At 44.8% G+C, this 18,063-nt stretch overlaps 1 protein-coding gene across 3 annotated transcripts in view; it reads left to right on the top strand.

The window, feature by feature from the left end:
* dlg2 (discs, large homolog 2 (Drosophila)) overlaps positions 1–18,063 on the top strand; it is a 1,378,721-nt gene that overhangs the window by 189,909 nt on the left and 1,170,749 nt on the right. For all 3 annotated transcript variants that reach the window (XM_038818412.1, XM_038818411.1, XM_038818410.1), the window contains one exon: positions 472–611. In XM_038818412.1, coding sequence (XP_038674340.1) covers positions 472–611 — 140 coding nt within the window. The remainder of the gene's footprint in view (positions 1–471; positions 612–18,063) is intronic.

Genomic DNA, 18,063 nt, shown 5'->3' with positions numbered 1-18,063 from the left:
AAGTAGGCACGGGGAGAACATGCAGACTCCGCAGACAGTGACCCAAGCTGGGAATCGAACCTAGGACCCTGATGCTGTGATGCAACAGTGTAACCACTGTGCTACTGTGACGCCCATGTGCTACCATTCCTCAGGTGAAGGAAGGAGCTGTGCTCTGAAAGCTAGTGATTCGAAACAAACCTGGTGTTGTAAGACTTCTTACTGTTGTCAATATAGATAGATATAGAATAAAGCCTTTCTAAAAGTATGAATAAATTGGAAAAATCATGATTGTCTTCTCTGTGATTTGTCAAATCAATAAATTATTTAAACTTCACTTTGGGACTTTGTGGTCTTTGAAGTAAATTCTATTAAAAAATGTTTCTTGTATGTCTTTGAATCCCGAAATATTATCAAAATTCCTGAAAATTTCAACAAAATTTACCCACTACTTTGTGCTATTTTTCAGAGAATATTTTTTGTTGGTTTCAGATATCCAAGAATTCTATGAAGTAACATTACTCAATTCACACACAACCTTTGAGCAGAAAACTGCTGAAGTCAATCAAGTCTTAGAACAATGGGAAGGGACAAATGCTCATGTGGTGGTCACCCAAAAGAGAGTTCCAGAGGTAAGGAAGTTTAACATCCTTCATGAATTGTTGTTTGAAAATGGATTGGACTGTTCCTTTAAATCAGCGTATATCATTAGAACCTTTATTCTGCAATAGTAGATTAAGATAGTAGCATGTTAATTTTTTGTTCTTTTGTTTGAAAGCAAGATTGGTTGAAGAATATTATACAATAATAATCTTTATTTAAAAAAAAATAAATTTAGAGTACTCAGTTATTTTTTTTCCAATTAAGGGGCAATGTAGCGTGGCCAATCCACCTAACCTGCACATCTTTGGGTTGTATGGGTGAACCCCACACAGACATGGGGAGAATGTGCAAACTACATACGGACAGTGACCAGGGCTGGGATTTAAACCCAGGTCCTCAGTGCCAAAGTCTCAGTGCTAACCACTGCGCCACATGCCGCCCTATGATAATCTTTATTGTCACAAGTAGGCTTACATTAACACTGCAATGAGGGTACTGTGAAAAGCCCCTAGTCGCCACATTCCAGCACCTGTTCGGATACACAGAGGGAGAACTCAGAATGTCCAAATTACCTAACAGCACGTCTTTCGGGACTTGTAGTAATGTCAGCCATTAGTAGCACTCTTGCCTCTGAGTCAGAAGGTTGTAGGTTCAAGTCCTGATTCAGAGACATGAACACAGAAATCTAGGCTGACACTCCCAGTGCTTTGCTGAGGGAGTACGGAGCCATTGGAAGTGCTGACTTTTAGAACATAGAACATTACAGTGCAGTACAGGCTCTTCGGCCCTCGATGTTACGCCGACCTGTGAAACCCCTCTAAAGCCCATCTGCACTATTCCCTTATATATCTATCCAATGACCATTTGAATGCCCTTAGTGTTGGCGACTCCACTACTGTTGCAGGCAGGGCATTCCACGCCCTTACTACTCTCTGAGTAAAGGACCTACCTCTGACATCTGTACTATATCTATCTCCCCTCAATTTAAAGCTATGTCCCCTCGTGCTAGACATCACCATCCGAGGAAAAAGGCTCTCACTGTCCACCGTATCTAATCCTCTGATCATCCTGTATGCCTCAATTAAGTCACCTCTTAACCTTCTTCTCTCTAACGAAAACAGCCTTAAGTCCCTCAGCCTTTCCCATAGGATCTTCCCTCCATACCAGGCAACATCCTGGTAAATCTCCTCTGCACCCTTTCCAATGTTTCCGCATCCTTCCTATAATGGGGCGACCAGAACTGCACGCAATACTCCAAATGCGGCCGCACCAGAGTTTTGTACAACTGCAACATGACCTCATGGCTCCGAAACTCAATCCCTCTACCAATAAAAGCTAACACACCATACGCCTTCTTAACAACCCTCTCAACCTGGGTGGCAACTTTCAGGGATCTATGTACATGGACACCGAGATCTCTCTGCTTATCCACATTACCAAGAATCTTATCATTAGCCCAGTACTCTGTCTTCCTGTTACTCCTTCCAAAATGAATCACCTCACACTTTTTTGCATTAAACTCCATTTGCCACTTGTAAGCCCAGCTCTGCAGCTTATCTATGTCCCTCTATAACTTGTAACATCCTTCCGCACTGTCCACAACTCCACCGACATTAGTGTCATCTGCAAATTTACTCACCCATCCTTCTACACCCTCCTCCAGGTCATTTTAAAAAATGACAAACAGCATTGGCCCCAAAACAGATCCTTGTGGTACACCACTAGTAACTGGACTCCAGTCTGAACATTACCCATCAACCACCACCCTTTGTCTTCTTCCAGCTAGCCAATTTCTGATCCAAACTGCTAAATCACCCTGAATCCCATGCCTCCGTATTTTCTGCAATAGCCTACCATGGGGGACCTTATCAAACGCTTTACTGAAATCCATATATACCACATCAACTGCTTTACCCTCATCCACCTGTTTGGTCACTTTTGGATGAGTCATTTATGAGGCCCCGTCTACCCTCTCAGGTGATTTAAAAGATCACACGGCACTTTTTCAAAAAAGAGCAGGGGAGTTATCCCCAATGCCCTGGCCAATATTTATCCTTATTCGATATCACTAAAACAGATTATCTGGTCATCATCACATTGCTGTTTATGGGAGCTTCAGGTATGCAAATTGGCGGCTGTATTTTCTATATTGCAACAGTGTCTACATTTTTTAAACAAGTGCTAATTGGCTCGAAAGATCTTTAGGATATCCTGAGATTGTGAAAAGTGCTATATCACTGCAAGTCTTTTTTTGATTATGAAATGCACATTTCACCCTTCAAATTACAAAAAATATTACACAATTGGGTCGCTTGTTTTTAGGCTAAACGACAGTGCCACAGTGTTAATAAAATAATTCACAGAAACAAAAATAAAGGCAAGTTGCAGTAAGCAATTTACTCCACATGCAAACTGTGTCGAACTGTCCAAAGAGTTTCCAGTTTTTCAGGCTTTTACCTGTTTGGAAGGAGACAGTTCTTGTTAGCATGTAATTGTTAAAGAAAAAATTTGCATAATATAGCACTTTTTTACATTCTTAGGAAGACCCAAAGCATTACAAACAACAAAGTACTTTTTAAAGTTTAGCCAATATTTAATATAATACAGCAACCAATTTGTATATTGTCCCGCCAACAGCAATGATATAGTGACCAGATAATAAAAGTAGAAAGTACTGGAAATACTCAGTGTTGTATAAGGGTTTGGCATTGAAAAGGTTAATGTGAGACAAGGTATAGTACTCCCCACAACGTGATGTAAAGAAACACATGACCTGAGTCCAGAGAGCGGTCTTGTACTGGACAGAAATGTGTACAAAGGCAAGCATGGAGAAGCTCCTATCTTAGATCTTATACTGTGTAATGAGTAGTTAATAAACACTGACTCCTGCACTGTTCAAGGCTTAGAACCTTTTCATGAGACCTACTGAACTACATACAACATCTTACAACTTTTGGCATGTCAGACAGCATCTGTGGACAGAAATACAGAGTTAATATTTTGAGTCGAACATGACTCTTATGTTGGACTTGAAAAGTTGGGCGCGATCAAACAGCCGCGTTCCGCCCATCTCGGTGACGCGGCGAGGCCACTAAATCTTGCGAGAGGCCTCTCACGTGATTTGTGATGCCCTGAACGCCTTGCAAAATCTTGGAGATGTCGCCAGTGAGGGCAAGATCCAGATTTACATATTTAAGTGATCCATTAGGCTCATTTAAATATGTCGGCGCCTGATTCTCCAGAGGTACAGGACCAAATGCCCGCCCCTGGGAAAACTTGTCACGGTGCTGTTTAGCACTGGTCCACACAATGTGAACCAGACATAACTGCACCTTGTGGTGGAGGTCTCCAAGGCCACTGGAGGCCTCCAGGTGGTCAGGCTCTGGCCATACCCAATGCAACCTGGCCGTACCCAATGCAACCTGGGCATTGTGGCACTGCCAGTCTGGCTCCTTGGTACTGCCATCCATGCACCCTGGTAGTGCCACCAGGCATGCTGGCAGCATCATCCAATCACTGCCAGGGTGCCCATGTGGCACTGCCGGGCTTGCAGGGGCACTGCCTGTGTGCCAGGCTTGCAGTTACAAGGTGCCCAGATACCCGGTCTCCCGTGCCAGGGAGAGGGCCTAGGAGTTCCTTGCCTGTAGTAATCCACGGGAGGCAGGAGTTCCGTCACCACACCAATATTTATTTACAATAACGATATTACAGGAGCAGCTACAAACAGTGCTGCTAGCAGTCCAGTCAACTTAAGACTGCCTCACAAAGCCTACACAGGTGATTATATGGGCCTCCTCAATGAGCTATCATTGAGGGAACTCATACTCCAATTGGCCAACCAATAAAGCCAATTGGAGTTCATTACACCCCTCCCCCCCAAGGTCCGAGGAATTCCTGCCAGCTGGCATTCCTCTAAGCTTCTTCCTGCTCCTCATGTCTGGGTCTGTCACTCTGTGTCGTCCGCTGGGTCGTTCTCCGAAGTGGGCGGGGTGTACCTTATAGGTGCCCGTCTTTTCCTTGACGACCTCCTTGGAAGTTGTTCGTCCTCCTCCTCGGGGAGAGGTGTCGCGGCGGCCTCGTCGAGCGTGTCCATCTCCGACTCTGATGACTGGGGCTGGAGAAATTGCTCGGGGCTGGGGTGTGGGTATCCTTTCCGTCTGGGCTATCCCAGCTTGAGGCGGTACTGCTTCGCCTGCCTCCAGGTGTGGTTCCGCTGCCCTTATTTGGTCTAGGTATTTCTTCAGCACCTTACCTCCTATTGAAACCTCATAGGATATGGGCCCTGTTTGGGACTCTACCGTGCCTTTGACCCACGTTGATCCATTTCCATAATTCTTGACCCAAACCGGTGCCCCCACCTGGAAATGTCTCTGCTGCCGACTATTATCATGCCCCCTGCGTTGGGCCTCCTGTTGTTTCTCCACTTTCCCCGTACAATTTGGGAAAAGGAGACTCGGCCTCGTTCGCAGCCGCCTTCCCATTAAGAGTTCAGCTGGTGGTATGCCCGTTGTGGAATGCGGTGTGGTCCTGTAATCAAACAGCCAGCGGGAGAGTTTTGTGTCTATTGACGCTGCCGGCTGCTTCTTGAGTCCCGCTTTAAGTGTCTGGACCGCTCTCTCTGCCAGGCCGTTGGTCGCTGGATGGTAAGGGGCCGTTTTGATGTGACGGACTCCGTTTTCCTTCAGGAATTTTCCAAATTCCCCACTTGTGAATGCCGTTCCGTTGTCCGACACCAATACCTCCGGAAGTCCATGTGTTGCAAACGAGGCCCTGAGCTTTTCAATTGTCGATGCTGTGCTTGCCGTGTTTACCCGGTGGACGTCCAACCATTTGGAGTGGGCGTCCACTATCACCAAAAACATTGAGCCCATGAAAGGGCCGGTGTGGTCAATATGCAGGCAGGTCCACGGTCTGCCTGGCCATTCCCACGGGTGCAATGGCGCCGCTGGTGGCACTCTTTGCCCCTGTTGGCACTCCTGGCACCGACGTACCAAGGCTACTATGTCTGTGTCCAAACCTGGCCACCAAACATAGCTTCGACCTAGCATCTTCATTTTAGATACCCCTGGGTGTCCGTGATGTAACTCAGTTAAGATTGCTTGACGGCCCTGAGCTGGGACGATTACCCGGGCTCCCCATAATAGGATACCGTCTTCTACGGTTATTTGGTCCCTTCTGCTCCAGTATGGGTGCATCTGGGGCTCCACTGGTCTTTCCAGTTCCCCTGTTAGCAGTAAATGCTTCATCTTGGCTAAAACTGGGTCTTTTTGCGTCCACAACCGAATATGTTGTGCGTCTACTGGTAGGGTGTCCAAAAAATTTAGAGTCATTACTGTCTCCTGTACTTTTGGTATTTGCGGCGGAATGTCCGGGAGGGGAAGTCTGCTCAAAGCATCTGCTTGTGCTACTCGCGTTCCCGGTCTGTGCTCCAGAACATATCTATATGCCGCCAGTAGCAACGCCCAGCGTTGGATTCTAGCTGATGCAATCGGGGGTATTGACTTGTCTTCTTTTAATAACCCTAATAACGGCTTATGGTCCGTCACTATGGTGAATTTCCGCCCGTACAGATACTGATGAAATTTTTTTACTGCGAATATCACCGCCAGTCCTTCCTTCTCGATTTGGGCGTACTTCCTCTCAGCCATCGTCAGGGTCCTTGAAGCATAGGCTATTGGCCGTTCTTCCCCATTCCTTCCTCTATGGGCTAAGACGGCTCCTACCGCATCACAAGTGACCACCAACTCCTTCCTTGGGTCATAATGCTCTAGGACATTTTCGGATGACAGCTGTTCCTTAATGTCCCTAAATGCTCGGTTTTGGCGGGTGGACCACTTCCATTCTTGCCCCTTTTTTAGTAGCTGGTGGAGGGGTTCTAGGATGGACGCCCTATTTTCAATAAATTTTCCATAATAGGTTACCAACCCTAGAAATGATCGTAACTCCTGGACCGTGGTGGGAGCTGGGGCTTCTTTTATTGCCCTTACTCTGTCTTCTAATGGATGTAAGCCTGACTCGTCTACTTTATATCCCAGGTACGTCACTTGTGGGGCCAGAAAAACACATTTTTCCCTTTTTAGCCGTACGCCTGCCTTTGCGAAACGCCTGAGCACTTCCTCCAGGTTACTTAAGTGTTCCCTGTTTGTCCTACCCGTGATTAACACATCGTCCAAATAAATCGCCACCTGCGGTAGTCCCTGCAGAATATTTTCCATCGTACGCTGGAATATAGCGCAGGCTGATGACACTCCAAAAGGTAGCCTAGTATAACGAAAAAGGCCCTTCAGGGTGTTGATCGTAGCGAACTTCTGGGAGCCCTTGTCCAGTTTTAACTGCAGGTAGGCGTGGCTCATGTCTAGTTTCGTGAACAAAAGCCCACCTGCCAATTTGGCATATAGGTCGTCTATTTTCGGGATTGGGTATTTGTCCAGCAGTGTGTATTTGTTTACTGTCTCTTTGAAATCTCCACAGAGACGTATCGAGCCGTCTGGCTTCAAAATTGGTACCACTGGCGCTGCCCATTCCGAGAATTGTACTGGTCTGATAATGCCGTCGCGCCGTAACCTTTCTATTACGTCATCTACTTTCTTCCTTAATGCAAAAGGTACCGGCCTGGCCTTACAAAATTTTGGAAGGGCTTCTGGGTCCACGTGCAAAGTTGCTTTGGCGCCTATGATTTCCCCCAAACCTTCCTGGAAGACCTCCGGGTATTTTTGGAGTACTCCACTCAACTGCCCGCTTCCACTCTGGAAAAATTTTCATCCAATCTAATTTTAGGTCTTTCAGCCAGTTCCGTCCAATTAAGCTCGGTCCAGAGCCCTCTACTATCGTCAACGGTAATCTGAGCAATTGTTTCTCATATTCCACAGGTACATGAGTCGTGCCTAGAACTTCCAGGGGTTCCCCCGTGTAGGTTTTAAGTTTCGTCGATGTTTTTGTTAGGGTTAGTGGCTGGAGTCCATCTTTGATTTTTCTAAATGCTGCCACTCCCATTACTGATACGGCCACACCCGTTTCTATTTCCATTATTGTCGGCCACCCGTTCACCCGTGGGGTAATCCTAATGGGTTCTGCTTTCTTCGTTGTAATATTATATAATTGTTCCCCTTCGGAGGAGGATGGAGTGTCTAGGTTGTTTACTTCCCTGCGTCCCCACCTGCTATTCCTCTTTTGCCACCTCCTTCTAGGGTTTCTGTCGTTGTTACCCCACTCTGTCTGGTGCCAGAAACGGTCCTTCTCTGTTGGGGGAGCCTCAGCCGGAGCCTCTGTCTCCAGTTAGTCCTGGCAGACTTGGGGGCAGTTCTGGGGTTTTCCTTTTTCCCTCTATTCCTCAGGTTTTTCCTGAGAGCGGCTATCTGGTAGCAGGACCCATTGTGGTAGTCCCTCTCATAGGTATCTACCTCCATTGGCATGCCCTGTAGTTCCTGCGCCCCACTTGCTGCCTTTTCTAGGGACAGTGCGAGCTGTACCGCCTGCCTGCAGTCTAGCTCCGTTTCCGCCAACAGGCGTTTCTGTATTGTGAGGTCGTTTAAACCACACACTAACCGGTCCCGAAGCATTTCATTTAGCGTCGGGCCGAACTCACATTTTTCCGCCAGCCTTCTCAGGCGGGTCAAGAAATTCGTGACTGACTCCCTGTCTTCCCGCTTCGCTGTGTAGAATCTGTACCTACGCAAAATGAGGGGTGGTTTTGGGTCGTAGTGCTCTTTCACCAATTCCGTTACTTCTTGGAAAGCTTTCGTGTCCAGTGCATCGGGATAAGTCAGACTACGTATAATGGCGAAAGCGGAGGGTCCGCACTCCGACAGCAGGATAAGCCATCTCCTTTCGTCCGTCAGTATATCATTTGCCTGGAAGAAGTAACACATTCTCTCCATATACTGGGACCAGTCCTCAATAGCCGGGTCGAATGCCTCTAACCTCCCAAAAAACAGCATTTTAAAAATGGCAAGGCTTACCCTCCGAGTGCAACAGCTGGTCTCCGCAAAATTCGTAGTTTACCTCGTCACCACTGTAGTAATCCACGGGAGGCAGGAGTTCCATCACCACACCAATATTTATTTACAATAACGATATTACAGGAGCAGCTACAAACAGTGCTGCTAGCAGTCCAGTCAACTTAAGACTGCCTCACAAAGTCTACACAGGTGATTAAATGGGCCCCCTCAATGAGCTATCATTGAGGGAGCTCATACTCCAATTGGCCAACCAATAAAGCCAATTGGAGTTCATTACATTGCCCTTAAGAGTGGTGTGAGAGGGAGGCTCAAGGACCTCCCTAAAAATTAAATTGGGGCTTTGGGAGAGCCGTGGGCCACGGTGGGGATTACAAGTGGGGGTGGGTGTCGAAAGGTCAGGATTACATTTAAAAATAGCGCCCTAATCTCTTCCATGAATTGAATTAAGTGTAGCCTCACCGAGGCAAAAAAAAGGTAATACCCTGCTGCACATGCATAAAACGGGACCTCTATTTCTGGATGTTAAATTGCACCCGTTAACTCTGTTTATCTTTCCAGAGATGCTGTTAGATTGGCTCAGTGTTTCTAGCATTAATTGTTTTTTTATTTCAGGTTTCCAGCATTTGCAGTATTTTGCTCTTATTTTAATGACCTGATTATCTGTTTTTAGTGATGTGAAAGCAGGGTGCTGCAATTATGAGATATAAACAGAAAATTCTGAAATTAGCAGGTTTGATTGGGCTGAAATGTTGGGTGGAATCTTGTGCTCTCACAATCTGTAGGCTTGGGGGCAGGAAGAACATGTACTTAAGTGGGCTTGGAGCGTACCCGAGCCCTGCTGCTTTTCTATCTCCACCCAAATTAAGCTTTGATAAAGAGTCATCCAGACTCGAAATGTTAGCTCCCTTTTCTCTCCACAGATGCTGTCAGACTTGCTGAGAACGTCCAGTGTTTTCTGCTTTTGTTTCAGATTCCAACATCCGCAGTAATTTGCTTTTATCCACTCAAATTAAGTTCTGGGTGTTAAGTCCTGTAGTTGACCTTCCTGCCTTGACGCTGATTGAGGCCCTTAAGTGTCCAATTAGTGACCCAACAATTGTAACCGCATATGCCATTTTGGAAGCTAGCAAAGCATCACTGGTTCGATGTACTGGCTATCGCTACATCGTTGTATTCTCAATGAGGCATTATAGAAAATGGGCTTTGTAAGTCCATGGCTATAATTTGCCTTGTAAAGTATGCACAGAGGTTTCATTTTTATAGGTCCCTTACAAACCTCCCAAAAAAAGTAGAGATTTTGCGGAGATCTGTAAAATCCAGCAACATTTCATCGCCTTGTGTAAAATGGTGTGAATGAGCAGAATATTATTAGGAATTTTTTTAAAATGCCAGTGGCATAAGAGAATATTGTTTTGACTTGTGATAGTTATGCCAATTCTAAAGCACAATTTACAATTTACTTTTTACTCCTATATTAATGGAACATAATGTAACTTTTTTGGGGGTACTTAACCTCCAAATCCACGAATGTGCACTCGCTCAATATTAATTTATTCCTTTGAGATTTTAACCATTCAGGCAATAGATGACAATATAGTGAGGTAACTCAAACATTGATTAAGCAATAAAAATAGCACTTAATAAGAAAAGCAGTGGCTTTATTAGCTCAACATGGTTCTTGCTTCTTGATTCAGCCAAGGGCATGATGCGACACGTGGTCTACTCTCTCAGTCAGCCCTGTGGTCTTCTGCTTCTACCTGGAAAGGAATCCCTTGCCTTCAGTTTCAAATTCTACACACATTGTTAGCTGAAAGCTGGTGTTTCTTCACTCTTTCTAAACCACAACCTATGTGCATGATCAATCATGGTTTGGAATTCTGATTGGCTCAGGTGCTGCGTTGTCAGTTCTGAATTGGTTACTTCACAGTATATTGATGTCCTTTCCGGTTGACTCTTGATTGGCCCTCTAATGTGTCAATTATTTGTGGCACCGTTTGCCCCTCATTATAGTTTTTTCTGTAATTTCATTAAATCTTATGACATTATATCAAGATAACAGAGACCTTATGGTAACTTCAGTGTCCGCTTGGTTGAGATAAGAGAACATGTGATGTTTAGCTCTCGTGATTAACATTGGGGCTCATTGTTCCAAATGTCTAATTGAAGTATCAATATTGTATGTTCTGTAAAAATCTCATTATGGCAGGCACCTACAATATGTTCTAGTTATGGAAACATCTTTGCTATTATTTGTTTTTGTAATATTTGCCTGTAATAGGTACATGCATAGCCTTGCACAATTTACAACACTCCAATATAAAATATATATAAAATCAGTGAATAAAGTTGACTGGTTTGTTAAAGCTGAGGTAACTGGATACACATACAAGATAAAACATATTATATTTCATGTGGATAAGGAATAAAATTCACAAGAAATTACATAGCTCCAAAAACTGATTACAAAAGTTAACTCTAAATTAGAAACCAAAGATGGCTATGTGGTGTGAAGGAAAGTGACTGCTTCTTCTCTCTTCAGAATACAGTACTACCCAAGTTAAAAGAACGAAACTGATTCTCAGGAAATAGGAATTACTGTTCAGAACCTTGCAGCTGTTTTACTTCATGCAATAGGCTTTTGATTCTTCGGGAATACAAACTGTGAAGTGTTAATTGCGAGGGAGCAAAACAGCTCAATACTCAAATCCTATCAACCTTGACTGGCTTGGGGCCACATGGTGCTTTTCACTTGTCACATGTGGATACGACTACTAACAAGGACCTAGTCATGTGACAGACTAGTATCGTTCATTGCCTACAATTAAGCAGAGTATCATATTGGGTTAATTGATAAATATACTTTCATTACTTGAACATTATACAGAACTAAACTGAAAACTAATTGTAAATGATTATTAAACCCAAACTTTTCTATAATATTTCCATGTTTTTGTAGCAACATTTGAGTGTAATGAATCCCATAGATGAAAGCTCCCAGTGCTTGTCCGTGTAAGTTTGGCATTGGTTGGTTAAATCATGAATTGCCACTTCCTGTGGGTACACACATTTCAGTATATGAATGGAAGGATATTGTACCTGCACCGATATCTAGTTTTGCATCGAGGCCCTTCATCTGTGGTTATATAATCTGGATGATGGCAGGGGGTACCACTGTGCCATATACATTCTTTGATGTTCACTGTGCTGAATGTCTGCTCATTTTGAGTGTTGATATTCTGGTCATCCTCACCATCTGACCATGAAGCTTGGCTAAACATTTCATGGATCTTGTCTTGACACTATTTGGCACATGCTCTTGGATAGTTCGAATACAGTAGCTCTCTGACCTCCATTTGTGACTGTTCATGACATCAACCACTTGTTTTGGTCTTTACTTCCTGCACTGGTGCTTCTGTTGTCCTCTGGTGCCAGATGCCTTGCATACAGCGTTAAAAGCTGGGCAGTTGCTGCTGTGAAGGCGCAATCATGCCCTTTGTCTCTGCATCTAGTTTTGAATTGATGAATGGTCTCTGTTGGTTGCCTGAAAGGCGTGAATTCTAGATGGTGCACTCTGAAGTTCAGTTTCACTTGTAATTGATCTTCAAATGTTGACCATATTTTTTCTGGATTCTTAAGACGATCGTTGGACAAAGCTGACTTGTTCACTCTGTGGAGGGACTCATTAGCATTAACATTTTAAATTTTAATGGCTTGATTAATGATTTGGTAATATTGAGGCCCAGAAAACACAGCTTGACATTATGATGGAACAAAATTAATTCAGATAAGAAATCCATGGTCTTCCAATTGAGCTTTAGAAAGTTTGTGGTCACCTTTTAACTTTTTGTCAGATTTGTTAATGTTATCCAAAGCTTTTGACAACCAATTAAGTTTCCTGCAGTGATGTTCTGCGGTTAAGATGATTGATATCTAACTCAGCTGGGTAGGGTCTGAGGCTATCTTTAACTGTTTCATCAATTACCTTCCCTCCATAATAAGATTAAAATGTTCTCTAATAATTGTACAGTATTCAGAACTATTCGCGACTCCTCAGATACTGAAGCAGTCTGTGCCTATAGGTAGAAAGGCCTGGACAATATTCAGGCTTGGGCTGATAAGTGGCAAATAACATTTGCACCACACAAGTGCCAGGCAATGACCATCTCCAACAAGAGAGAATCCAGCCATCTTCTCTTGATATTCAATGACATTACCATCACTGAATCTCCCACTATCACCATGATGGTGGTTATCATTGCCCAGTAACTGGACAAACTATACAAACACAAGAGCAGGCCAGAGGCTGGGAATTCTGAGGAGAGAAACTCACCTCCTGTCTCAGCAAAGCCTGTCAACTTTTCACAAGGCACAAGTCAGGAGTGTGATGGAATACTCTCTACTCTCCTAGAAGAGTGCAGCTCTGATAATATTCAAGAGACTCGAGGACAAAGCAGCCCGCTTGATTGGCACCCATCCACCAGCTTCACTATCTACTCCCTCCAGCACCAACGCACAATAGCAACAATGTCTATCATCTACAAGATGGACTGCAGCAACTCACCAAGGCTTCTTCAACACACCTTCCAAGCCCGTGGATTCTCCCACCTAAAAGGACAAGGGCAGCAGATCCATGGGAACACCACCACCAGCAAGATCCCCTCCAAGGCACACCCCATCCTGACTTTTAATTATAGCGCCATTCTTTCACTGTTGCCGGGTGAAAAATCGTGGAAAACCCTCTCTACCAGCACTGTGGATATACCTACACCACATAGACTGGAGCAGCTCATCAACATCCTCTTAGGAGCAATTAGGGATGGACAGTAAATGCTGGTCTAGCCAGCGAAGAATTTTAGAAATGTATTTCTGAGTTACAATACCTTTAGTGGTCACCAGCTGGCCATGGGTTACTGTTTGACTGAAATCGTGATGCTGCTGAACTCTTTTAGGCCCACAATTGTTCACAATTTACATAGATGATTTGGAGTTGGGGACGAAGTGCAGTGTGTCCAAGTTTGCAGACGACACTAAGATGAGTGGTAAAGCAAAAAGTGCAGAGGATACCGGAAGTCTGCAGAGGGATTTGGATAGGTTAAGTGAATGGGCTAGGGTCTGTCAGATGGAATACAATGTTGACAAATGTGAGGTTATCCATTTTGGTCGGAATAATAGCAAAAGGGATTATTATTTAAATGATAAAATATTAAAACATGCCGCTGTACAGAGAGACCTGGGTGTGCTCATGCATGAGTCGCAAAAAGTTGGTTAACAGGTGCAACAGGTGATTAAGAAGGCAAATGGAATTTTGTCCTTCATTGCTAGAGGGGTGGAGTTTAAGACTAGGGAGGTTATGCTACAATTGAATAAGGTGTTAGTGAGGCCACACCTGGAGTATTGTGTTCAGTTTTGGCCTCCTTACCTGAGAAAGGACGTACTGGCGCTGAGGGCGTGCAGAGGAGATTCACTAGGTTAATCCCAGAGCTGAAGGGGTTGGATTATGAGGAGAGGTTGAGTAGACTGGGACTGTACTCATTGGAATTTAGAAGGATGCGGGGGGATCTTATAGAAATATATAAAATTATGAAGGGAATAGATAGGATAGATGCGGGCAGGTTGTTTCCACTGGCGGGTGAAAGCAGAACTCGGGGACATGGACTCAAAATAAGGGGAGGAGCTTCTTCGCCCAAAGGGTTGTGATTCTCTGGAATTCCTGATAGTGGCTAAGTGAGGTGCGATCTCAGGACGAAGGGACAGCGTGTGTAAAAGCTTTACAAAACTACCAAGTTCTTACACACAGTGAGACTTGATAGCTGCTTCTCTTTCTTGGCAGTTGTTTTTTTCTGCTGAACGGAAGGGGTTGAGGATTGTGTATTTTTCAGTCAACTCTTCAAAAACCATGTTGCCACCGTGCCACCATTTAATTTTCTTTTTATTCGACATAAACTTACAAAACATGCACAAAGATTGGTGAAAATATAATGTGAATTCTTTGTTTGAAGAATCTGGGCTGGATTTTCTGGAGTTGGGAAGACTGCATGGAGGGGTGAAAATGGCGACCAGGTCCAAGTTCTGGGATTCCCAACTCCATTCCTGGGTTTTCTGATTCTCTGTAATGCTGTTTAAGGGTGGGGGCTGGTTTGCCCATCCTGCACTTCCTGTCTGCTGGTTCCATACAGGGCTAGGCATGTTCTAGTCCTCTGCAATTTTCAAGGAGTCAGACAAGCTTTTCAAATAGCTGTGGTTCACACCACCCTAGAAGTGTTGTGGACCATATTGCCTGGATGATGGAACATTTTGAAAGGTAGCTTCAGAAGGTTTTGCCCATGCCCCCCATACCATGCTATGCACCACCATCCACCATCCACACCTCCATGGCCCCTTGCATCCTTCATGCTAAACCTTGCCCTTCCAAACATCCCTCATGTCACCTAATACCATTTATGGCAAGCTGTGCCCCTCCATCCACTCCTATGTCCTCTTATAATCTCCATACCAAGCTGGCCCCCTCTACTCACCCCACATGATCTCTTATATCCTCCATGCCAGGCTATGGCACGTCCATGTCCATTCACCCACTATACACTGTAGAACCAATTAACCCTTTAGTAACAGTGGGATATATTAAAAATAACTTTTACAATGTTATTCATTAATTCATAAAAATTGCTTTCAACACAACCCAATTAATGTTTCAATCATCCAGACTCATCAATAGCAGAAAGTCCAAGCGCTTGAAACATCTTCATCTTGTGTAAGTAAACATTGTGAAATTGGCAGAATGAACCAGAGAGCCAGAGCTGTTAGCTAAGCAGTATTTCCCCTGGGGCTCTGCTGTTTCTGCACTCTAATGGATTTCTGGGCTCTCATACAAACCTCATTATTCATTCTTGTCTGCCTCCAAATTCTTTTTTTGGGGTGGTGGGACTGACTACGTCATGTACTTTCTCCCCTGCCCCCAGAATAAAAAACTTCCTCTTTGGACCATTTCTCCCAAGGAGGGCATGCTGATCTGAGAAATTTCCCGACTCTCACTCCCCGCCTTGAAAATGAACGTCCAGTCCTCTATACAGATAACATTCACGAGGAACTAAGTAGGGTACATATGACTTTTATATCCTGTCAAGGTAGATAATGATTGACAGCAGTTTAAGATTCACTCTCTTAAAGGTGTATGTCATCATATCACAGCATGTGATATGGTGGACAATATCTCAAAATATGTTCCTTCTCAGTTCTATAATCTGTCTCGGAACGCCAGAGAGCACCTGTTATTGAGTTGATGAACTGTTGAATTTTATCTTAGCAGGCAGTATGGCTAATGTTGATACATGGGGTGCAACATTTCTGCTTTGATTTAAAAAAACTTCAAAGATTGCATCCTGAACCTGATGCGTGCCAGGTAGTGATGTTTATCATAGTCAGTGCTGTGGTAGTTCTGTTTGCTGAGAATGCTGTTCAGAGAGTCACGTCTGGTGATCGTCAGACACAGCTAGTACCAATGCCTTGGTCTTGGATATCTCCAGGACACCATATAGCATGGTTCTGAAAGAAGGTTTTAGCTAAACAACACTCATGGTAGCAGACAATCTCAAGTAGTCTCTGTCTGGTCTCATATACCTTTCCCAGGCCACGATGTCCAAGGCAGGAGGGCTATGCCTCATGGTCAACGCCTAATTTGTATTGAAATCCCCCATGAAGTTAAGATGGTTTGATTTAGAGATTTTGCTGATAGCAATGTCAATCTCCTCACAGAATTATGGGGGATTCTGTCAGAGAATCGCCGGGGGGGATGGGGGGGGTGGCGTGAATCCCGCCCCGACACTGGCTGCCGAATTCTCCGGCGCTGGTCTTTTGGCGGGGGCGGGAATCGCATTGCGCAGGTTGGGGGCCATTGGCAGCGCCCCCCCCCCCCCCCAGTGATTCTCCGCTCCGCGATGGGCCAAGTGGCTGCCCGTTTTCAACCAGTCCCGCCGGCGTATATTACACCAGGTCTGTACCAGCAGGACCTGGCTCTGTGGGCGGCCTACAGAGTCCTCAGAGGGGCACGGGGGGGGGGGGATCCGTCCCCGGGTGGGGGGGGGGGGGGGGGGGGGGGTCGTCATGATGGCCTGGCCTGCGATCGGGGCCCACCAATCTGCGGGCGGGCCTGTGCTGTGGGGGACTCTTTCCCTCCGCGCCGGCCTCTGTAAAGCTCCACCATAGCCGGCGTGGAGACGAAACCCCCTGCGCATGCGCAGGAAATACGCCAGCGGTTCTGCGCATGCGCCAGAACACGCTGGCGCTCCTGCGCATGCGCCAACTCGCGCCAGCCCGATGCTGGAGTAGTTCCCTGATATCATTTGTATTGGCCACCTTGATGTTGTTTGCACTGAGACAGTTCGCCAGAGAAGATTGGGGATTCTGTAATCAGCCATGCAGGAGACATGGCCTGCCCACCTAAATTGCATTTTCTGGAGGGTCGTCTCCTTGCTTTTGAGACATGCATGATAGAGAAGCTTGTTTTTGTGATTTTGTCCTGCCATTGGATTCTCACGATGAACCTCGGGCGTCTTTTGGTGGAAGCATTTTAGAGCTTCGATCTGGTACCCAGAATAGACCCAAGATTCTGTGCCAAACACCAGGGTAAAAAGGACAGTGGCATGGAAGAGTTTGATTTTAATCTTCAGCTTTGTGCCATGCTGCTTCCATGCATAATCATAATATTGGATGTAGACAGAACTTACTTTCTGGATGCATTTTCAGATATCTTCTTCAATACTGGCATCCCTAGAGAGAACACTACTAAGATATAAGGATGTTTCTACAGTCATGAAACTGGTGCCATCAATGGTTGTGTCTGGTGCTTTATAGGATGTAAACATAACCTCATCTTGGGGACACTGATTTGGATGCAAATATTTTGGCAGCAATAGATAAAGGTAAAGTTTTCTAGCCTTTGGATGCAGGTTTTAATAATCTTTATTCGTGTCACAAGTAGGCTTACATGAACACTGCAATAAAAAATCCCCCAGTCGCCACGCTACAGCGTCGGTTTGGGTACACAGAGGGTGAATTCAGACTGTCCAATTCACCTAACAAGCACATCTTTTGGGACTGGATGAACACATGAATTTCTTCCCACACAAGGAGCAGGATATTCATTAAATGCCACCACCAGATGGAGTTTTAAGCTCTAGTAATGCATACTGGTGAGGCAATGACAAACCTGTATATTCCATTTAAATCATTACAATAGCCTCTGACTATGGAATTTTCTGAACATTAATGATTGGATTTGGCCAACCTACAATTTGGATTTCATGTGATAGAAAGTAACTTACATATGAAGATATGAAATAGGAGCAGAAGTAGGCCATTCAGCCTTTTGAGCATGCTCTGTCATTCAATAAGATCATGACCGATCTGATTGTGTTGAGTTCCACATTCCCCATCTACCCCTCATAATCTTTTAATCCCTTACCGAACAGGAATCTATCTACCTCCGCCTTTAAAACGTATAATGACCACACTTCCACTGTCTTCT

The sequence above is a fragment of the Scyliorhinus canicula genome, chromosome 14, assembly GCF_902713615.1.
Source record: "Scyliorhinus canicula chromosome 14, sScyCan1.1, whole genome shotgun sequence".
NCBI lineage: Eukaryota > Metazoa > Chordata > Chondrichthyes > Carcharhiniformes > Scyliorhinidae > Scyliorhinus > Scyliorhinus canicula.
Note: the sequence above shows the minus strand (reverse complement) of the source record. Positions and strands in the feature narration are given on the sequence as shown.